The sequence below is a fragment of the Gasterosteus aculeatus genome, chromosome 6 (assembly GCF_964276395.1).
Source record: "Gasterosteus aculeatus chromosome 6, fGasAcu3.hap1.1, whole genome shotgun sequence".
In the NCBI taxonomy this organism is placed as follows: domain Eukaryota; kingdom Metazoa; phylum Chordata; class Actinopteri; order Perciformes; family Gasterosteidae; genus Gasterosteus; species Gasterosteus aculeatus.
Genome location: NC_135693.1, coordinates 19,405,950 through 19,428,581, shown reverse-complemented (window position 1 = coordinate 19,428,581; position 22,632 = coordinate 19,405,950). Strand labels below are relative to the sequence as shown.

The 22,632-nt window shown below is 48.2% G+C and overlaps 3 protein-coding genes across 4 annotated transcripts; 2 read left to right on the top strand and 1 right to left on the bottom strand.

Moving 5' to 3' along the window:
- Nucleotides 1–2,292: 2,292 nt before the first annotated feature.
- On the top strand, nt 2,293–5,785 carry LOC120815453 (E3 ubiquitin-protein ligase pellino homolog 1). Its single transcript, XM_040170286.2, has 2 exons — nt 2,293–2,575; nt 3,214–5,785. Exons 1-2 carry the CDS (start codon nt 2,558–2,560, stop codon nt 3,766–3,768), a joined length of 573 nt encoding a protein of 190 aa, XP_040026220.2. The 5' UTR covers nt 2,293–2,557; the 3' UTR covers nt 3,769–5,785.
- Nucleotides 5,745–9,312, top strand: LOC120815450 (uncharacterized). The gene is made up of 3 exons (XM_078104260.1): nt 5,745–8,215; nt 8,531–8,680; nt 8,897–9,312. Exons 1-3 carry the CDS (start codon nt 6,929–6,931, stop codon nt 9,224–9,226), a joined length of 1,767 nt encoding a protein of 588 aa, XP_077960386.1. The 5' UTR covers nt 5,745–6,928; the 3' UTR covers nt 9,227–9,312.
- Nucleotides 9,310–22,524, bottom strand: ugp2b (UDP-glucose pyrophosphorylase 2b). Of its 2 annotated transcripts, none has more exons than XM_040170282.2 (10): nt 21,295–22,524; nt 19,784–19,911; nt 19,172–19,279; nt 14,530–14,715; nt 13,308–13,441; nt 11,862–12,159; nt 10,895–11,092; nt 10,459–10,701; nt 10,153–10,257; nt 9,310–10,069 (listed from the first exon to the last, which is right to left on the bottom strand). In XM_040170282.2, the coding sequence occupies exons 1-10, from the start codon at nt 21,311–21,313 to the stop codon at nt 9,962–9,964; spliced, it is 1,527 nt and encodes a 508-aa protein (XP_040026216.1). In that variant the 5' UTR covers nt 21,314–22,524; the 3' UTR covers nt 9,310–9,961. The 2 variants fall into 2 exon arrangements, with proteins under 2 accessions (XP_040026216.1, XP_040026217.1); XM_040170283.2 differs by having other exon boundaries at nt 22,159–22,464.
- Nucleotides 22,525–22,632: the final 108 nt, after the last annotated feature.

Below are 22,632 nucleotides of genomic sequence, written 5' to 3'. Positions count from 1 at the left end.
ATAGTTTTGGTGAGGGCAGGCCAATTCATTTGTAAATTATGTGTCTTGCCAGATTAACCACACCCCTTGCATTTCCATACCATGGTTGACTTTTTTGTAGAGCATGTCCAAGAGCACTTGTGTGCCAAATTCCAAGTCCAATCGGACATCTGGGAAAAAACTGGCCTAAAAAAAAACTGCCAAGACAAATTCCTTGTATGTCTGACATATTTTGGCAATAAATGTTTCCTGTTTCCTGATCCTGACTCCTGATAGGGGACGCTATAGAGACCCCCATGAATATGTGCATGTGTGTGCTGACTCAGCGCACACACACACTTTAAACCAGCTGTGTAAGTGAACCGCTGGCCGGTGGGTCTTGGTTTGGGGTTTGATGCTGGGTTTGACCTTTACTCAGATGAATACGTTTGAGCTTCTGTCAGCTTCTCTCATCTTATACATTTTTCATATGTAATTTATTTTTAAATACAATACGTTCCTCTAAGACTAGTCGTAGCGAGGACCCTAATAACAATATATAACAATCCTATGATAGTTATAACATGTCCTCTATGTAGTGAAACACAGATTTATTGTAATAAATCACAAATTAGAAGAGAGTGCTGTGTCTGATCGGAGCGTAGCCTCAAATGGACATAACACTCGACTGATAGTTATTCTCATGTTGTGAACCATTGAAACTCTGGAAATGGATGATTTTAACTCCAGTTCCTGTGAAGTGTGTTTGTCACAGAGCCAATGAGCTTCGGCCTTGAGGCTCCTCATCAGCGCGTCCCGTAGGATCTAGACAAAGGTCAACACCTCGCCGTAGTTCTCCTTCACTCTGGTGACGGTATCTCCTGACCGGCCTGCCGAGAGGCTCCGCCTCTGGTTGTTTGTCTTCACAGAGCGCCGTCACCCTAAAAGTGTGTGCATGTGTGCGTGTGCACGTGTCCACCACCTCCTTCGGGGGAGTTTAACCAGGTTGGTTTGCTGTTCCCGCCGCCAGCAGCGTGCTGTTACGGGCCCCCGACCTGAGGTCTGCGCCGCCGGCCCGCTGGGCTCTTGCTCTGTTGTTGTAGCGCCGTGTGCCTCGGTAGCCAAGCAGCAGCTGAGTCCTGCAGAGCTGCAGCGGCTCAGACACACACACACACACACACACACACACACACATTGGATCCATACGGGCTTCAGCAGAGATCTTATATTTCACTTCAGAGCTGAGTCAGAAACTTCCTGCACAAAGTCGCTCTCCACGGTGCCTTTTTACAGACGTCTCAAGACAACGGTCCATTTTACTGTAAGTTACTGTGAGGATCTTTCACCTGGTTGTGAATCCTTTTTACTGTAGTCCTATGATACAGGATTGGGAATCAGGACCAACTGCTGCCATTGGTGGTCGGTCCAAAGTGCAACACGTGTCTGACCAGAAACAAAAAGATTGTTGGTGACTGTTCGCCCCTGAGAGGTTTGTTTGCTTCCTGATAACAGACAACCTGAGACGGGACGCTGACTCAGCACCAGGTTCAATAACGGGACCCTTCAGGTCTTCAGCGTCTGCATCCATAGACACAAGGAATCAATGCACACAGCGTGTGTGTGCACGCACACAGTGCAGAGCCTGGTGCGTTAGTATGCACTGCATGTCATTAGGTGGGATTAACCCTTGTGTCAAAGAGGGGGTGGGCGGGGGGGCGTTTGCCTCTATTTTGCCTTCCTGGCCTCCATCAAGAACAAAACGTCCCCAACCTCGAAGTAAAAAAACAAACAGAAAACTGCTGTAAAGATTCACACCTTCACAAGACAGCGTGAGACGAGGCCTCTGACACCGGAGGAACCAATTGGTGTGATGGGGAGGATGGTTTCCAGCCAGCGGGTGCAACAGTAACACTGGAATACGTGAATAACTCCTCCCAGGCGCTCTGATGGCATTAGTGTGTGCAGGATTAAAGCCCCCACCTCCTCGAAACACTCCCGATCCTTTATTCACGTGTGGCTTCTATGAGGAGGCCCCATCTGATACCTGATGTTCTGTTTCTGTGCTGCTCTTGTCTTTAAACATTGATGAGTCAGCACACACACACACACACTTTAAACCAGCTGTTTGAGTGAACCGCCGGCCGGGGGGTTTTGTTTTTGGGGTTGGGGGGGTGTTGCTGGGTCTGAGCTTCATTCAGATGAATACATTTGAGTGTCTGTCAGATCAAGTGACAACGTGGACCTCCAGCGGTCAGTGGAAGCTTCACAGGAGAGCGAGCCGTGTGATATTAAGACATGTCTCTAATCGGTGTCTCCGTCCTGTGTCTCTCTTCAGGGCAGAACGTGGGAGGCGGACACATGAAGCATGAGAGGGTGAAGCTGAGGCTCAGCTGACCCTTCCCCTTCCTCCACCTCCTCCTCTTCTCCCCCTGTGTACCATTTGGTCTTCGCTCAGGTCCGCGTGTCTTTTGTTCTTGTCCTCAAGGCGTCTCAGCAGGCGTTTATTCCGCCGTCGTCGTCACATGAAACTCTCTCAGCTTGACGGGTTCGTTCAGCAGAAGCAGTTTGCTCTGGTGCTGAGGCAGTAAAAAGGCTCAAGATGGATCTCGTGCAGCAGGTTTGTTTCACTCCGACTGGCCGAACCTCAGCGGCCGGACGCCAGACCCAATGCCCTCGATTAGCAATGTTTTGCTAACTTGGTAATGCTAACAGCTGGCGCACGCAGGGCATCAGTTACATTATGATGTTAAGTTATTAGTTCTAATGATTACGTTACAGGATAAAAATAATACATGTTTTGTTTTTCCACGTGAAGCCACTTTGAGTCTCGAGAGTCTGAATGTTTCAGCGTGTGATCGACTAAACATCTGGAAGAACGTGACCTCTGACCCGGTCCAGAATGTGTGCTACGCACATCAGGGATACTCGCTAGTGTGTTCCAGCATTTTCCTGTCCTTTCTCCCTTCTTCTGCGTTACGCTGCCCCCTACTGTTCCCAGACCGACACTACAACTTATCCACAATAAGCGGGGCGCTGGAGCCTCTCCCAGCATGCATTGGGAATAAGGTGTGGCGTGACAGGCCGTCATAGCGGAACAAGATATGGGATAGTTGAGAATTGCCTGAAAGAAATAAAATAATCTGTAGCTTTTGAATCTAAAAATAATATGAAAAGAGAGATATTATTTATTAGACACTTGAGGACATATATACAATCGATATTTAATAAGTTTAAACACGTTAACCCTCCTTCCAGGTGGAGGCCGAGAGTCATGAGCTGGTGGACGGCTCCCTGGTGGACCTCTGCGGCGCCACCTTGCTGTGGCGCACCGCCGAGGGCCTCTCGCGCACCCCCACCCTCAAGCACCTGGAGGCGCTGCGGCAGGAGATCAACGCGGCGCGGCCGCAGTGCCCCGTGGGCTTCAACACGCTGGCCTTCCCCTCCATGCGGCGCAAGGACACGCCGGACGAGAAGCAGCCGTGGGTGTACCTGCAGTGCGGCCACGTGCACGGCTACCACGACTGGGGCAACCACCGCGAGGAGCGCGAGGGCCGCCAGCGCGAGTGCCCCATGTGCCGCGCCAAGGGCCCCTACGTGCCGCTCTGGCTGGGCTGCGAGGCGGGCTTCTACCTGGACGCCGCCCCCCCCACGCACGCCTTCAACCCCTGCGGCCACGTCTGCTCGGAGAAGACGGCGGCCTTCTGGAGTCAGATCCCGCTGCCGCACGGCACGCACACCTTCCACGCCGCCTGCCCCTTCTGCGCCCAGCAGCTGAGCGGCGAGCAGGGCTTCGTCAGACTCATCTTCTAGGGGCCGCTGGACTAGGCGGGGGCGGCTTCCCAGCATGCTTTGCGTGAGGCAGACCCTGCAGTACGGAACGGGGGATACACACGTTTGGTTTTCTTTCCTGTGCCGCTGAAATATGAACTTTGATCCCGACTTTTTTGTCTCTCTCTCATTTTTAAGTGACCTTTGTATTGATTTTTTTTCATGAATGACGACAAAGATTTCTATATTTTCACGTGAAACCAGAACCAGACCGAGGACACTGCTGGCTTAAACATTTTGTTTGTTCCTTAAAAATAACTTTCAGCAACAGTATTTTTCTAAATTACTAACACGTATTCATGTTTATTGTTGCAATATCCATGTGTGTGCATCTCAGAGCTAATTTAAACAGAGACGTTTATTTATGGCTTCACCCGTTATCCGTGCGTAGTGTTTTCATTTTAAAATACAGTATATTGTTGATCAGATACAAAGTTTTAAATGTCTTCTGAGGGTTTCGTCTTTCCCGCTCGGGTCTGTCCTATTTATACCCCCCTCGTCCTCTGACCTCGTGTGTCCGCCCCTCCTTTCACGTTCAAAGCAATAGATTTGGAACTCAAACCTCACAAAGCATTGTGGGAAAATGAGCCCTCCAGACGTGTGTGTGACACTCGGATGGACTCCTCCCTCCCTTTAAAGTCCCACTGACGCCTTTCTGTTGGTGAGTGAATCTCCTCTGGTCACATGTTGGCAGCGATGTAGCACACACACACACACACACACACACACACACACACACAATCAAACCGGCTCACCTGCACAGGTAAAACGCTGATAACGGGTATTGATCCCGGCATTGATCTGAAATAACAAACCTCAGCTTGTGTCACGTCCGACACGCTTTCAGAGGCCCACGCAGATTCTAAACAGATGACTTGTGAGGAGGGGAACTTAAAACGTGCTTCTCTCTCTCACCTGAGTGGTCGCAGTGCAGGAAGTCCCGCCCATCCAAACACGCTTCACTGTAGCCGTTTGACTCAGGTTTAAAACACACAAACGCACACGTGGATTCATGCTGCACGGTTCTCTGTCGAGCTTCAACAATCACTTTGTGGTTGTTGTTGTTGTTGTTGTACGAGCGTTTGTTTAAAACTACGTAGGCCTGAAAAATAAAAGCCTGCAGGTGAATGAAAACGTTAAATGATGAATCGTTGCAGTTAATCCCATAAGAGCTTTGATTTTATAAGAGAAGAGACGCTGATTTGAGATTTGACTTAAATATTTATGTACGATTTAACAAACTAAAATGACGAAAGTTCTCATCTGTGTTTCTTCAGTAAAGCAACGATTCAAGATGAATGTGACGTTCGGTGCTCCTCGCTTAAACTTTTAATCCCAATTTTGGTCCAGAAATGTTTAATTTGATGCTTTATTAAATCCTTTAGCTCTTAAAACCAAACGCACACGACCATCAATCTAGAATTGAACGAACCCGCCGAATCAGATCAAACGCTGAGTGTTAGAAGTGAGGTCAGAGGTCACAAATCCTACAATCGATGACACGTGGAAGACGCAACAACACACACTCTGTTGAGAGAGACACACAGTCGTACTGTAGAAACCCATTAGAGAGTGTGTGTGTGTGTGTGTGTGTGTGTGTGTGTGTGTTCATTCTACCACGCACTCGTTCTCCATAAACACGGATTCATTCGGACTCGGACTGCAACACACTGGGTCACCTCAGGGAGAACACAATGACCTGTGACACACACACACACACACACACACACACACAGCTCTCTTGAGGTTTCCTTGTGATACAAACGTCAGTTTTCTTCCTCCCGATTTTTTTTGTTTGTCTCTGAGTAAAATGTGAGTAAAGGGCTTCACTCTGTGTCTCTGTACTGTTATCTTCTACTTCCTCCTCCTCTGCTTCCTCTTCCTCTTCCTCTTCCTCGGCCTCTCCTCGTGCTTGTTAAGGCAAAAAGCAAAGAATGTTTCCAGCAAACACTTTTTTTGTAACAACTTTAAACAATAAAGTGTAAAAGTGACACATTTCACATTTCGTGCTGGTTTATGATGAAGGAAATACAAAGTAAATCTGTTTGTGTTGCAGCTTGAGACCTGAACCCTATAATAACATTATATAACATTATGTCACATGAGCGCTGCAATCCAAACAGAATATAAATAACAAATGTAAAAAATTACCTAAATGTAACTGACTGCTGCTTCACGTATTATCGTATTATTGGAAGTAAGCAGGATTTTAATGTGGTTTGTCAGAGTAGCTAATTCTAACTACTTTATATATTTTAGTACCTTAAATAAATGCAGTTAAGTTAAAAGTAGTTAAGTATAAGGTACTATGACTCCAACGAAGTATTCTCTTTATTGAATTGTATAACCTGTTTATTTCATTGAACTTTTGAGTTGATTTGTTGTCGAGTTGCGTTTATCTGATTTACAAGAATCCATTTGAATAACAAGCTTTTGTTATTATGATTTATATATTATGTTAATGATGTCGTGCACAAACTATAATGTTTGTTTAGGTTTTAAATTTATGGAGAAAACACCAAAGCATTTTTTGAAACTGAGTTTCAAATGAAAACAATCTGTCAGTGACTCACTGAGGCTTCATTCTTTGGAAAGGTGCTATAAATAAGTTCTATACACACACGCGTGTATTATATGAATATAAATATAGCAAACGATGAGCTCAATTTTCAACGACCTGCGGCTGGAGGGGAAGCTGTGCGACGCTGTGATCCGCGTCGCCGGTCAGGAGGACTTCAAAGTCCACAAGGTCGTGCTCTGCAACTGCAGCGCCTACTTCAGGTGTGTGTGTGTGTGTGTGTGTGTGTGTGTGTGTGTGCGTGTGTGTGTGTGGCAGCAGCTGGAGTTTTGGGGCCACTGCTGGAGCGATGGAGGAATGTTTTTCATCAGTCAGGGCTGAAGACTAAGTTTGAAAATGACAGACGTGATGACAGAATGACTTCAGTCCCTCGGACCATAGAGCAGGGGAGGCCTTTGGGCGGGACTTAGTGTGATTGACAGGTCTACCAGACGTATACAGTATCACACCTCCTCATTGTAAATATGGATTTTTTGGTTCCATGGAATTATTTACTTGACTTTGAGAAATATCTTGTGTTGCATCACATCTTTTTACTAAATAATCCTCTCGGGCAGAATTGTCATGACAAAGTTCTGGTTCCCTGAAGTCCTCCTCTGGGCCCCACAGAGATCTCTTCTGCACCGAACCGCCGGCGCCGCAGAAGATCTACACCTTCCCCCACGTGTCGCCCGCCGCCATGCGCCTCCTCCTGCAGCACGCCTACACCGGCTCCGCGGCCCTGACGCCGGAGAACGTGCTGGAGCTGCTGGAGACGGCGGGCCGCCTCGCCGCCACGGCCCTGGTCCGGGCCTGCTGCGACTTCCTGGAGGGCCGCCTCACCTCCGCCAACTGCGTGGACATGTGGCTGCTGGCGGACTCCCACGGGCGGCCCGAGCTGAGGCAGAAGGCCTACCACCACCTCCTGCGCCACTTCGAGGAGGTGGCGGCGCACGCGGAGAACTTCCTGCAGCTCTCCGCCTGGCAGCTGGCGGACGTCATCGAGCGGGACGAGCTCCACGTGGGGCAGGAGGACGCCGTGTTCCGGGCCGTCCTCCGCTGGGTGGGCCACGCCCCCGAGGACCGCTGTTGCCACCTGGTGATGCTGATGAGCAAGGTGACCGCGGATTCATGACGCGTGGGTGTAGCGCGCGCGCGCGCACGGACGTGGTGTCTTTATGGTGCACGTTTAACGGACCGTCGAAGGTCTCAAACAAGATTAAAAAAAAGAACCATCGTTTGATATCAAAGTCTTCACCTGGACAACGTCTCGCCCTCCTCCAGGTGCGCCTGCTGTTGATGCCCAGCCGCCACCTGGCTGGCGGCGTGAGTCAGAACCCCGTGGTGAGGAGGAGCCTGGAGTGCGTCACCATGGTGCTCAACGCCATGACGGCCATGCGCAAGCCCGCCGCGGAGAGGCCGCTGACCCGCTCGCGCCTGCCCCCCGCCGCGCTGCTGGCCGTCGGCGGCTGGGACAGAAGCGTCCCGAACACCCACGTCCAGCTGTACGACGCGCGCGCCGACCGCTGGATGGGCGTGGCCCGCGGGCCCTCCCGGGGCTTCCACGGCTGCGCCGTCCTCAACGGAGCCGTGTACTGCATCGGGGGCTTCGACGGGGAGCGGAACCTGAGGAGCGTGCGCGCGATGGACGTCGCCACGCGGACCTGGTGGGACGCGGGGCCCATGCGCAAAGCCCGCAGCCACCTCAGCGTGGTGGCGCTGGACGGCTGCATCTACGCCATGGGGGGCTGCGACGGCTTCGGCGTGCTCAGCACCGCCGAGCGATACCGGCCCGACACCGGCAACTGGACGCTGTTGGCGCCGATGCACCGACAGCGGAGCGACAGCTGTGCGGCGGCGCTGCGCGGCAAGGTGACGTCACAGGGGGGGGGCTATAGGGGCTGCGCATAGGGATGAAAACCATCTTTAAGCAAAGAAGCGTCTTTCGAGATGAATACGTCCCTGGTAGAGACCCGTCAATCACAGTAGCCCCGCCCTAAAGGATCCCCATTTGACTCTACGTGGGTCATCGTTTACTAAACATCGAGATCATAAATAACTCGAGAGAGAAGTCGTGATCTTCATTGGCGTTGTGGCTTTCCGACGCCGGGAAGCAGAGGAATTTGATAATAATGACGTCATAGTGCCAGTTACCGCGGCAACATGAACTGTCGTGGCTTTTCCCAGGTGTATATTTTCGATGGCATCCCCTTGAACACAGCTGGGGCCAACGCAGAGTGCTACGACCCTCACGCCAACCAGTGGACGCTGATCGCCCCGATGCTCGCCGGCTGCAACGTGGCGCAGGCCGCTGCCTACGGAGACCAGATCTACGTAGTAAGCAGAGCTGCACATTGATGTCGTTCATTCACAGACTACCCGTGGGGCCTTTTTCTCCTTGAGATGGACTTCATGAATCAACAGAATATTTTCTTTCTGAAAGACCGTAATTGACACATTCAATTCTATTGGTGGCTCGGGAACCGTTCCTTTGGGTGAAGGTGACGCTTCTCGTTGACATTAAAACACCACCCCGGGGGTGTCCGTCCTCAGGTCGGCGGCGTCAGACACTTCTCCGCCACGAACAGAGTCCTCATCTACGACCCGGCCTCTAACCGGTGGAGCGAGGGGACGCCCATGATCTCTGCTCGCTCCAGCTTCGGCTTGGCAGTGTTGGAGGACAAGCTGTACGCCGCCGGCGGCTACAACAACCCCTGCTGCGTCCGCCAGGTGGAGCGCTACGACCGGGCCACCGACAGGTGGAGCCCCGTCCGGGACATGGCCGGGGCCCGGTGGGGCTTCTGCCTCTGCGTGGTGGAGCGAGAAGTCTACGCCGCTCAGCACTTGTCTCAGATATCAGGGGGAGTTCCTGCAGGTCCGTGATTGGGCTGATGGAGCTTCCTACCTCAGCAGGAACTACCAGGGCAAGCTTCCATTTTTAATTTATTAAATAAAGATCTCAATCATTAGGTCATATTGCACTTTATTCGACACGTGGTCACAGATCAACACTTATTGCTTACAGGCTGTGTGTGTGTGTGTGTGTGTGTGTGTGTGCGCGTGCCGAGTGACAGCTGGGCCGAGGCCTCATGGAGGTTTCACTGGACACAAAGATCATAATGTGACATCACAGGGAGTGTACAAAGAAAGGCTGCCGAGGACGCACACACGGCGTTACGTAAAACAAACAAGACTGGAGGGCAGTAAAAAGACACACACACACACACACACATCTCCTCCACTTGCAGTTGAGACATAGATCCATCACCCCTCTTGTCACGGCTGAATTGACGTCTTTATGGAATCAACAGTTAGAAATCTGACTTCATGACCCCTGTTTGCTGTGTGATCGACACACAGATTATTAATATTACTCTAGAAGAGATGGTGAATCTGCTCTGGCAGAAAAAAACAAGTTAGAAAAGGGTAAAAAATGAAATACAAACGTGTTTCTTTCTCTATCATAGATTTAAGTTATTTAATAACATATATAGCGTCTACAAGTGGCTCATGTACACTATTAAAGGTTAAATAACAACCTGTTCCTCCCACAGTGGACTGAGACAACAAACTGGGATGAGGCAGACTGGGTCACATGATGAGGGTGTGTGTGGACGCTCAGTGGTCCATAATGCGCAGGTTCCCCGACACGATCTTGTTTTCCAGCATGGAGCCGGCGGGAATGTCGATCCGATCGCCGTGGTTGGCGATGACGATGACTGTGCCCTGAGAGGAGGAAGGTTCCGTTACATTAAAACACGCACGCGGCGGGGGATGTGATTGTTAAAAACGGCGGAGTCCTTTCTTGCCTTGAGGGAGACGTTCTTCCCGAGGGTGACGTCTCCGGACACCGTCAGGTGGTCGAGCTCCAGCATGTCGGGGATGCTCTCGAAGCGGGTCAGGTACTCCTGCACCTGAACACGAGGGACGGAAGCTTCAAACTACTCTTGTAAAACATTTAAACCTTTCGGAATTACAACTATTTGAGACATTTCTCCGACAATAATAGCAACAATTACCATAATTTACTTATTTGTATTTTCCTTCCGGAGCCACTTTGGCCGCCGATAAAAGTAGAAAGAAATACCCGTCACATGATCATTGTTGGCGGTCACCTGGGTGAAGGAGCTTCCCAGCTTGACGTGCGGCGTGGTGGGGAACTCCCTCTTGGGGCTCATGGTGAGGGAGCCGGCGTCCAGGCTGTACAGGTTGGACATGACCAGCAGCAGGTCCGACGTGGTCTTCACCGGCAGGAAGCGGCTGCGCGGCACGTTGATGCCCAGCGCGTTGTCGAAGCACTTGATGGCGGCGCCGACCGCCGTCTCCAGCTGGACCACGTTCTGCCCGCCGTCCAGAGTCTGCGGGAAGGAGGGCGGTTAGGGACGCGAACATCTGGCCACACCCATCGGCCCCTCTCGCGTGTTCATCTCCTGAGACTAGCGGCGTCAGCGCTGCACTCACTAAGGTTTCCTCCTGCCAGCTGAAGCTCGCCGTGGGACCTCGAGTCCTACTGACTGGAAGGATACCGCAGCTGTTGAGTCATCTGCTCACCTTGGGGTTGACGATGATCTCCAGGTCCATGGCCTTCTGCTCCTGCAGCCGCTTGATGGCGCTCAGAGAGATCCACAGGTTGTTGGTGTTGAAGATCTTGAACTTCGAGACGGATTTGAACTCGTCCACGTGGGCTTTGGGCACCTGAGCGATCTCCAGCAGACGCAGCTTCCCTTCGTACTGGATCAGCGTGCCGCCCTGACAGAGACAAACATTACATTCTATAACATATAAATTCAATCTTCTCATAATAAAACACCTGCCTATTTAATACTATCGTGAACGTGTCCAGTGATCCATCATCCTGTGTATTGATCACCGGACACAGATATTACTCATAGCCAGCAAACACACATTCTATGAATCCAGAGCGCGGTTCTTCTTTTGGGACGATTTCATCCGTGAAGGTCGTTCCAATGAAAGCAGACTAGAGATGGAACGTTACGAATTAATCAGCAATCATATCATAAATCAGGGATATTACCTGAAAAAGCTCTCTTGCCATTATGGTTGAAATCTTAAATTGTTGTGTAAGAAAGAGCCGACTCACATAATGTTGGTACTTTAATGTATGTACCTTGTATTTATTCATAAGGACTGATTTATTCAAGATGTTCACAAAAAGGGATATTTGTAAAAGAAAAACACGTGTCTCGTGTGTTTCTTAGAATCATCAGAAATACATTTAACGGGATTATTGGGATAATATTGTGAATGGAAACCTTTTTGACCGGGATACTCAAAATATAAAGAAAAAAATCATCTCTAGTAGTAACGACAAGGTTCTAAAATGTCAGTTGTCTTCCATTTTCCCACAATTACTCCCAAATAATAAATGCAGCAATAAAGACATTTGTTTTTGGTTGGATTAAACTGCGTTGAAGCCCAAACATCACGCCCATGTGTGCAGATAGATCCACATACGTCCTCACTGCACTGTGGATGCACGGCGGCGCCCTCCACCCACCTTGACGTCGGCGCGCGTCTTGTCCGTCACCTCCATGATGAACTCGCAGCGCTTGCCGTTGGGCTGGTTCACCAGGTGGTGCAGGATGTGCAGGTCCACGGTGGCCCCCAGGTTGTCGATGTTGGACACGAAGATGTACTCCTTGCCCTGCGCGATCAGCTGCTCCAACAGGCCCGAGTTGTAGAAGCTGGCGTAGATGTCCCCGTGGCCCGGCGGGTACCAGCCCTCCGCGCTCTGCCCAGTCATGCTCAGGCCGGTGGACACCGGGAGGAGGGACTCCTTGTTGACGCGCGGGTACCTGGATGGAGGAGGAGTCAGTCTGCAGGTCACTTCCTGCGGTATTCAGTGTTATTGCAGCACAAACCAGAATCTCCTCTCGGCGTTCAACACTTTTACTCAAGAAGAAGGTTCACTTTCATCATAGTTGCTCTACTTAGTTTCAGATTCAATGTTGCACTATTGGTAAGAAAATGTTTAAAAGACAACTTGAATGTTCTTCAAACTGGAATCTTTTTGATGGACTTTGTATAGTACCAAGTCATCTTAAAGTTTATTTAGCTTGTTCGGCCACCCAACAATCTTCAATCAGCACACACGGGTCTCAGTGACACGTCACATCATTATTTATCCAGAGTTCAGTTTTCACCACTGAAGTCCGTCGGCGTGAGAACAAACCGAAAAACTTCTTCCAGAATCAGTCTGCGTCTCATTAACGAGATTAATCACACAAAGACTAAACCTGGTGAGAGGAATCCTCCTCATCGCTGCAGGGAGGTGTGTGTGTGTGTGTGTGTGTGTGTGTGTGTGTGTGTGTGTCCCGGTGAGGCAACAAGCCAAAGCGTCTCTCAGAGATCAAAGGGATCCCGTCTGCTTTAGAAAGTGTTTCCGAGAGGAGCCGGTCAGCTGAGAGCAGAGGAGTCACATGACACTCTGACTTCAAACGGCTTCATGTTCTAACAGACCAGAGAACATTGTGACCTCTCGACCCAGAAGGAAGAGGAAGCGCAGAGAAACTTATTAAGGGTCGCAGTGATCTTCTTCTCATGCCTCCTCTTGAAGATTTTAGAATTCACTTTTCTGTGTTAAGACGTCTTTTGTATCTTTGTTAAACACATTGTCGAGTTGTAAACTTTTATAATAAAGCTGCTGACCTTTATTTGGTCATGTTATCAGTGTTGTTGTGCGCATTTCTGTGTTTTTAGTCCCGTCCACTAATTATTTACTCTTCACAACAACTCCAAACAATCATTTAGATTTAATTTAGTTATAAAGAAACAGTCTGCTGGATTTGCATTTAAAATAAAACTAAAAACTTACATTTCAAAAAGAGGAACTAGTAATGGAACCCACAGAGGACACAGACGTTTACGTCCTGTCTCACTTCCGCTCTGCTGACAGAGGACGACGGTTGTCCACGTTAGCTCGTGCGTTAGCGTGTTTGCTCACCTGCTCTGGTTGAAGGTGTGTATCTTGACCCGGTGGTGTGTGTATTTCTGCAGGATCTTTTTTGTGTCCTCATCCGTGTTGAAAGAGTTCATGAGGACCAGCGGCACGTCTGTGTCGTAAGTCTTGTTCAGGTGCTGTGGGGGGGGGGGCAAACATTGACTTTAGCACGAGCGTCGTCACCATCCAGACACGATGGACTTCGATGAGAACTCAAACCTTCCGGCGGACGTCTGGATTCACGTTTACATGTTTGTGTGCACACGCATGCGTCTGCTTGTGCACACAACCTCTTTTAAAAGGAAACACACCTTTTCTGAGAACCGTGACGATGCTTCAGGGTGTCAAAGGGCTTTGTGGGGCGGAGCCATCCCGCCGCACACGAACGCACTCTGTGGGAGGCGGGACTAAGGGACGACAGTGTAAACACCCGCGGAGGACTAAAAGGACCTCTGTTGGTGCATCTAAAAGCAGAATGTACTTTATAATTCAGCTGTTCTGGTTTGTTGGGGAACATTAGAGCTTAATGTTTTATAGTAGATATAAAAAGGACACGAGGAGAAACCGGAAGGCCTCAAAACGTTCCAAATATTTAGGATCTTAACATTTTATCCACACAACTACTAACTATATGATTTAGGGCTGCCGCATATCGTTTACTGACTTATAATAATGAAATATAATTTTCTAGGATGAAGAAATATATAAAAATATAAAACATTAATACATTGGGATTTCAATACTGTCAAAATCTACATATACTATTTTAACTCAATGTGTTATGAGTCGGTCTTTCAGGTGAAGCAGTAAACGTTCTACATGATTGAGAGTTCACTCGTCCTCAGAGTACAAGTCTGTCTCTGTGTGTGTGTGTGTGTGTGTGTGTGTGTAAAAACAGGGATCCATTCTCCCTTTTCTAAATGAGCCGATTCACTCAGGAGGTAATGTGAGTCACACACACACACACACACACCCCCCCCTCCAGGTATCACACTGAACTCTCTTTTGCCCAAATAACGGACTCTGCGGGGCCTCCGATGGAAGTCTACCAGAACCTCGCCTGCATTTCCTCGACAGTGTATCTGGTGCTCCACATGAACTAGTTTCTACATTTCCAGTCAGGTCTTGGTCAGGGTGAATATGTGTGACAGCTTCCTTCTCTGTAGTGACCAGCAGGGGGCGACTCCACCGGTCCCATAGACGTCTACGAGCAAATGACTCGTACCTCAATCTGCTGCACCGTCAGGTCCAGGAAGGTGTTCTCGTTGCGGACGCTGATCAGGCTCTTGGGGCCTTTGCATCCCATGCTGGTGCCCAGGCCTCCGTTCAGCTTCACCACCACCAGCTTGTTCAGGCAGTCGGCCACGTTGTCCGGCGGAGCGGTGCCGGCGATCTTATCGTACGGCTGGATCTGGAGGAGAAAGACGGGGAACATTTAACGAAGGAAAAAAAAAAACGCTTTACAGCTCCTTGATTTCTATGTGTTGTTATTTTGCAGAAAGAAAAAACACCCGTGTGGAGACGCGTTTGTGTAAGTGGTGCAGATGATGAACTCCTGTGTGAGTATGTAGCTGCATCACAGCTCACTTCAGCAGATCTTCCTTCGTCTCACAGGAAGGAGCTGTTCACATCCCGTTAACCCTGAGACGCTTCGTTTCAATTGAAGATTTAAAGCAAAAGCAGCACACTCGTAGTATTTCTCTTCAGGCTGAAACAAGGTCACTTTCACTTGGATTTTATTTTAAAATGAAAGTTAGAAGCAGCGAGCCCTGTGAAGTCATTCAGGGACAGCGGATTCCGACCATTTCTGTTAGAAAATCAGAGGCGGAGAAGTAAACCATCTAAACTATCAGTGACAGCGGACCAGGCGGCAAACTCCAGATATGAAAAGTAAAGCTGCATTCTGTGTAGTGACCAGCAGGGGGAGACTATGAGGAAACGACTACTTCTCTCTTGTTTTATTCCCTCAGTAAACATTGTACACATGCGTTTATGGTCTCAGTCTATAGTTTCACGTCTTCTTCGCTGCAGCATGATGTCCATTTAGTAAATTGTCCATTTAGAGTCCAACAGACCATAACGCAGGGGATGCTTTAGGGCGGAGCTACACGCTGATTGACAGGTCTCTACCAGCCACATATACAGCGTCTGCGTCTTCCTCAGTCCCAACATGGTCACTTCCTGTTCACTAAGACGGGGACCTATGTAGTCCAGGAGGACTCGGCAGACTGGAGGTCAGTCCAGACCACCAATCAGTGGCGTCTCTATGGAATGCCTTTTTAGTCAAAATTAAATAAATGAATAAATACATAAATACATGAAACATGCATTTGAAATACATCATGAAATAAATTAGGCAATAAATATTAAATACATTTAATTATTTCATGGTACTTTTATTTCATAATGCCGTTTTACATTTCACATTCTTATATGCAAATCAGGGGGCGTGGCTACATCTAACATTCAGAACAGACAACAGAGCCGTGTGCAAAAGGAGGCTGGCTAAGGGACGTGAGATTAGCGCTGCTACTACAAGCACAGGTGCTGGACGCCCGCCTCTGGATATTCCTGTATATTGGATTTCTCGGGTTGATAGACCGGACAACACAAAGTTAGTCAGCTTGTCGGCAGGAATATCCAGTCCCTTAGCCAGCCTTCTTTTGCACACGGCTCTTATCTGTTCTGAATGTTAGATGTAGCCACGATTAATTTTGACTAAAACGGCATTCCATACGTCTCCACTACTGCGTCAGCTTCTCATGTACAGACTTTCCAGCGCTCTCTTCGGTTGTGTTGCGAGATCATAGATTGTGGTTGGGATTTACAAAACGCACAGTCAGTTTCCCTTTGTTGCGCAGATGCTGTCTTTTCAAAACATAAATGATATGATGATATGCTCGCGCTTTACGTTGCAATAACAGTTTTTTAGTATCTGGTTGAGAAATGTCCATCTTCCCCACACCTTAAGACGGCAATATGTGGATGGATAATTCCCGCGGGTCGGCCCGTGGTCTCAGCGAGCTGCAGCACTCTGCGTGAACCGGCTTCATGGACTCAAAAAGCTTCTGAATTATTCATCTCGTTGGGGAGGATTTAGACTCCAGCGGTTGTTGGATTAGTTTGGTTGACTCGTCTTCAGTTTCTACTCTTCAATTCGTCAGGTTTCCCTCTTCAATCTTCGTCCTCAAAAGCCGGAGTCTCCTCTCCGCCGTCTTTACTTAACTCCGCATTTCATTCGTGTCCTCCGTCAGGTTCAAACTAACCGGGCGGCTTTGGGGAGTTGTGCGACGGCTCTTCCTTCCACCGAGGAGGAAGACAGACGAAGGCTTTGTGCGTTTTAGGGCCCAGAGGAAGCGACACACAAACCAGCCGGTTTGTCATGTTCTGGACCTCTGGTTGTGTTTCAAGTGCAAGTGTGTGTGTGTGTGTGTGTGTGTGTGTTGGGGGGGGGGGGGTTAAGATGTAGTTTTAGAATAGTTTTTTTAGAGTTTTTTACTTTTTTCTTGGTAATAATGCAGTTATGAAGATATTATATTTGGTACAATCAGCTAAAGAAATGTTTCCTTTTTGGCTCCTATGAAGTTATTGGTTGATAACTGATACTTTAAAGAACAATTGTAATCGTTTTAATCCCCCAGTCAGAGTGGAGACACTAAAGAATAGTTCACCAGTAGGAAGCTAAATAGCAGAGTGACCGTAAGGAGTTCACAATATTCCATGTATGAGATATTGATATTGCACATAAATAAATTCATGCCAGTATTTGGTCTGCATTGATTGTAATGATTACTAAGAACCAAGCAAGCTCAACGTATGAAAACGGAGCCCCTTTTAAATAAGTCACTAATGTCACGATGAAATTAATGAGAAAGTTGTCAAGTTGCCGTTTATTGCAGATGTCCAAACATCTGTCATCTATTTGCCTGAATGCCTTTGTTGGGATGCAGCTGTGCGCCAAAGCTTTCAACACAATCGCAGTCTCACGGGCCCGTTTCCATAGTCACAGGTTCTCCTGAACTAAAAGTGGGATTTTACTGTGTGGAGGAGCCACATGTCGGCTTCAGTAAGGGAACTTTGGTCACATGACGTTCAACGGCACATATGAAAATCACTTCATGTTTCACAAAGCGATCGCTTGGTCAAATCTGCTCTCAATACAAACAAATCAGCATGTTGTCTGGTTTCAACTCAACAATTCACAGCGGCAACGTCAGCAATTACAAATGTATAGAAACATATTAACGCCCTGCTTTGTAAACTACAACAGAACCCGACCGATGAGATGGGTTTGGCCGAGTTGAACTTAAACATGAAACTGACTTTTGATTCGCAGCATTTCAACCGGCGGAGGACTCCACCCCGTCTGAACCCATCACAAACTGGTTCAATCTTTGAGCTTCCCACATAACCAGGAAACCGAAGGCTCCCTTGTGATGGAACGCCAAGGAGAACCAGGAAATCCTGCTCAGCCTGAACCAGAGCAGATGTCATGACTCAGCTGAGCGTGGGGGGGCAGTAGATGTGACGCTGTGACCTTGCACAGGATCCGTATCAGTGGTGGAAAGTCATTTCTACTGTTATTTATTCACAGATGTGGATTTTATAACCTGTGTCTGTAGTGTCATGTAGGTACGATGGATCCCATCACACCTACATGACACTCACCTGATGGCTGGTCGGTTCAACTCTGGGAGATTTGTTTTTACAATTTAATGAAACCAGTTGGTCCTCGGCGACCAATGTCCCAGAACTAATGTGTCCAAACGTCTTGTTTCCTCTAACCCGACCTTTGACCCCAGCTCATTGTCCCGCTGGGTTTAAACATTAATAACGCTGAAGCCGACGCTGCTGCCAACGAGCCGGCTCCTGAGATGCGGCGCGTGTGATTGCATCACGAGTGGCTCCGCTGGGGCTCAAACCCCCAGTGAAACGGCACGTGTCCCGCGTAGCAGTGGGACGGACGAAAGGGGACGCGAGGGACGCGTTGCTCGCTCAGACATGGAAGCATAACTCTAGTAGATAGAAGCCATCACACACACTCAGCTTTGATGGTTCTAAACTGTGTAACCGGGTGTCAAAAGGTCACAAGTGATCTTTACTAATTACCTCGTTAGATACACAAGCTCCAAACTTGGTTTTACAATTGCTGAATGACTGAGAATCAACCAGAGAGTAAGGAATTCACCACGAGCCGACGGTGTGATTTACAGTCCTTCAATAAAAACAGGTGAATGATTCACAGTCGGGAAACACCGAGGAACAAGAGCCAAGGATCCAAAAAGCACACGGCGGCAAAAGACGACTTTCAAGTGGAAAGTAAACAGTGACTCTCAAAGTCAGGAAGCCGGCTTCTCCGTCATCCCCCAGGGTGCAACTGAAGGCCCTCCTTTATTCTTATTGTATACAACGTCTATAACGTATACAACGAGGACCGTGAACAGTTTGACCTTCCAGTTACAGACAGCGCTTCCTCCATCAAACGTCGCCATCAAACGTCCGATTAGTCCAACAACCGATTAGTTCACCAGCAGGAAAAGGTCACCAACAACAAAGTCATTTTTTGCAGATAAATGTAGTTTTTAAGCATCGCAGAGAGATGTTAGCCTCAAAACTGGATAGTAGAAGCAAGGCTCCCGTGGGCTTAGAGGTGTGTTCACTCATACTTGGGGTTATTTTTAAATCTTTGCTATGTGGCCTCTGACAACAGACACTGTGTGCACACATTAACCATCAGGAACTCAACACAATATCCAGTGGTAAGACAGAAACATGGGGATGCTGGTCGGATGTTATTTTTTAGAGATGCGTTGCTCCATCACCATAAACTCTCCTTCGCACACAGAGAACGAATGAAGTGGACGTACCGAGTCCTCTGGAGGTCTTTGGATCTTGATCCACTCGATCGACGGACCCTTCACCTGCAGGAATCTGTGGAAAAGATTCTTAAAGCCCTCAAAGTCTTTCCTGGACACCTGGAAGAACAAACGGGGCTTCATTTAAACCTGTATTCATCTCAGGCACGATGCAGATGCTTCATATGACGTAGAATAGATTAATAACAGTCTTTGACGGCAGAATAATCCATTAGTAGGATGGTCGGTCGGTCACTCTGGAAGCCACTTGCTTGACCAGTGTGTAGTTAGGAGTGTGTACTGAGGGCGTTTGTGAGGACCTGGTCGCCGCGTGGTTCTATGATTCACATTGAAGTACAACGAATCAACTCATGATACTTTCTGATGAATTTGAGGCCACGTCGAGGATAAATCGACAGGACGCATTACGTCACTACCGGGCCGACGAAACGGGTGTTTGTGACTTCATGACGTGTGTGTGTGTGTCTGTGAGTGTTGGCGCGGCGCTGCAGTATGTGTCACTTTTATGTTTTCACAGTATTTGTGTGTGACCCCACCCGGCCCTTTAAATCACAACCAGGCGGTCGATGTGGAGGGAGGGGGGGGGGGAGGAGGTTGCCGTACCTCTCGCTCTTCACCCGCGGCCGTGTTCAGCAGCTTCTCCAGCTCAGCGTGCATGGAGCTCTCCAGCTGCTGCCGCATCATCTCCTGGAACTGAGCCATCCCTTCGTGGACCGCTCCTTTACTCAGACCTGGGGGGGGGGGGTTAGAGTTTTCAAGCATGCCTGAATTCTGACACATGGCTCTTAACTCAAACCATCTGCGGCAGAAACGGAATGTTCTGCTGCGGTTCTACGATAAGTCCTGCAAACTATTAACTGGTAGTTTTTGGTTTTGTAGAAACTTAAGAGCACAACTGAAGACTTAAAATGGTTAAAAACTCATTTCTACGCCGCCGTTGATCAAATGACATAATCACATGAATGTTGAGTAAGAAGCTATTTGTTCAAGGGCGGCCGTATGAACTAGAACAGGAGTCATTTTGCAAGACGTTGTTTTGGTCTTTTAATGCTTTTTTAAATGCGGAATCACTTCTTTACTCACTTCTCTTTGGCAAACTCAAGATTTAAAGTGGTTCCTTCTAAATTAATTTGGAGAAACTAAGCTTTGTCGATAAAATAAATAAAAATATTCTGGAGCCACCAGGAAGGTTTGAATGTGGCTATCAGGTGTGTGTCATTATAAATGTTAGAAGTCACAATACAGATATGGAAACTAAACCATTATTTTTACCTAAACTCAGAAATATTGTGTAGTTTCCTCAGCTGTTATAGATATTACACCTTGCAATTAATTGCTTTCAAATTGGCATACATGGTAATAACCGTTTTTAATGTTGTTAATAGAGTTGTTCTGGTCAAACAGGTTCAGGGAGGCGTTAGTGTGACATAAAAACAGAAGCGAGTAAGATTCCACTTCAGTTAAAATGAAAGAAGGAGATAGGAAAGGAATTCACATAGCTGCCAAGCTGTGGGTAATTTTTCCCAATCCACCAATCTGCTCTTTTATAGATCCATTTCATTGATGAGTACATCCATCGTTTAGTGCAAAATACCTCACCGTTTCCTACATTGGGGAGGATGACGAGTTTGCAGCTTTTGCAGCCACATCGTCGGATGAAGTGATTTAGAGATTATCAACACTAAAGTGATAGTTTGCTTTCTAAAAAATGCCCAAAAGTGATAGTGGAGCAGCTTCAGGACGCAGGCAGCAACGAGGCGCTGGTGGTTGTGTGTAAGCATGCAAACCGGACAGCGCGGACACACACATGGTGGAGCCCACGAATCCATCATACATGAGGACACCATACATGAGGACACCATACATGAGGACGTGAGTGAATTACAGCTGTCCATCACGTCCAGGATGTGTTCACCACCGGTCTGCAAAGCCACCCGGCCACAATGTGAGGAACATCATTGTGTTCAAATGAAAATGGAACTACTGAAGAGCATCCCTAAGACACCAGAAGGGAAGGAACGAGAAAAAAAAAACTACTCCTGGAGAAGTTGATTTTATTTTTTTAAGTGGTAAACCTCAATTATGAGCATATTAAAACATGTCCATCTACTTACCTTCTACATAAAGTGCCATGTTTAAAGCTGCCAACTGGCGACCGGTTCAGAAACACGATCTCGTTAGAAAATAAAGTAAATCCTCCAACAAAAAATAAGAAAATACTTCAAGTTAAAACGAACAGAGTTAAATCCTCCGCAGCGTTCGCGGTGAGCGCCGAGGTATCATCGAGTAAAAAAAAGTCTCTTCGAGGAATAATGCGTAGCCACCGGCTCATTAATTCAGGTGAGCACAACCTGTCCACTCGCAGGTGAAGGTCTTCTCCCCGAGCAGCGTCATGGTGTCTCCGGGGCGCCGCGACACTCGCGCTTTTCTACCCGCATTCCTCCTTCTGCGTCGCTTTTTTTTTTTTTATACTTTCGACACGTCACAGACCCCGCGTGTTAGTTTCCCTCTGGCCCCGCCCCCTCCTCCGCTATACTTCCAATACGCCATCAAATCGACAATTATTAACCGGCGAATTGCTCCCCGCTCCACCGGGAACCGACCTCCGTGACGGGGAGCTTCACAGGCGACACGGCGGGAATAAATCCAAGAATGACCGATGGGTGGAGAGAGTTTGTGTGCGTGCTAAAGAAAACAAATAACTCCCCTTCACGAGTGTGCCGCCTTTATTTAACCATAACCGAAGTCTACGACGGGGCCCTGAACGCCACACGAACGTGTTCGATTTAAACCACAGTTGACGTTAAAAAAAAAGAAAGAAACAACGACACTTTGACGTTGAAAACCCAGAGCAACCGTCGGGCTAACAGCTAGCTAGCTAAGCGCACCAGCTCCACTCGCCGGGCGGGCTTTTTAGACCGGGGTGATGTCCGCAGACAGAGAGGTGCGATGCGGTACCGTTAGAGGCATGTTCTTACTGTGTGACTTGCAGGAGGCGGCGGCAGAGAGAGTCGAAGCGGGTCGGCCTGGTCCTGCGGGTTCGAGCCCAACCACAGCAATCCCGCACAGGCGACAACGGGGTACACGCTCAAATATATAGAGATATATTAGTGTCTTTAATGGGCTTTCGCCTTAAAACAACTGGCTTCTGTTTCCCGTGGACGTCACAGAAATGTGTTTTTTTAAACGTTAAATGAAATAGCAACTGCTGGGGGAAAACGCCATTAACCTTAGTTTGATGATATTTTAGACAACGGAGCCAATCCAGCCAATGAGAACGTGCCAGAAAGACGGCAGCCAATGGGAACGCTGCTTAGCCCATGACGCCAATTTTGCCAACCAATAGATTTCTGCAACGTGCGATAAGGTTTCTGTCAGTTCCGGGATAAAGACAAATTAAAGTGTCGTAAAACCCCAAATAAAACCTCATCATTTGGGTTAGGGTATTTATT

Coding starts and splice junctions, on each gene's coding strand:
- LOC120815450 (XM_078104260.1), top strand. CDS start 6,929: ATGACAAAGTTCTGGTTCCCTGAAGTCCTCCTCTGGGCCCCACAGAGA. Junction 8,216..8,530: donor CGGCGGCGCTGCGCGGCAAG/GTGACGTCACAG, acceptor GGCTTTTCCCAG/GTGTATATTTTCGATGGCAT. Junction 8,681..8,896: donor ACGGAGACCAGATCTACGTA/GTAAGCAGAGCT, acceptor GTCCGTCCTCAG/GTCGGCGGCGTCAGACACTT.
- ugp2b (XM_040170282.2), bottom strand. Junction 11,093..11,861: donor AGACGCGCGCCGACGTCAAG/GTGGGTGGAGGG, acceptor TGTCTCTGTCAG/GGCGGCACGCTGATCCAGTA. Junction 10,070..10,152: donor GGAAGAACGTCTCCCTCAAG/GCAAGAAAGGAC, acceptor TCCTCCTCTCAG/GGCACAGTCATCGTCATCGC.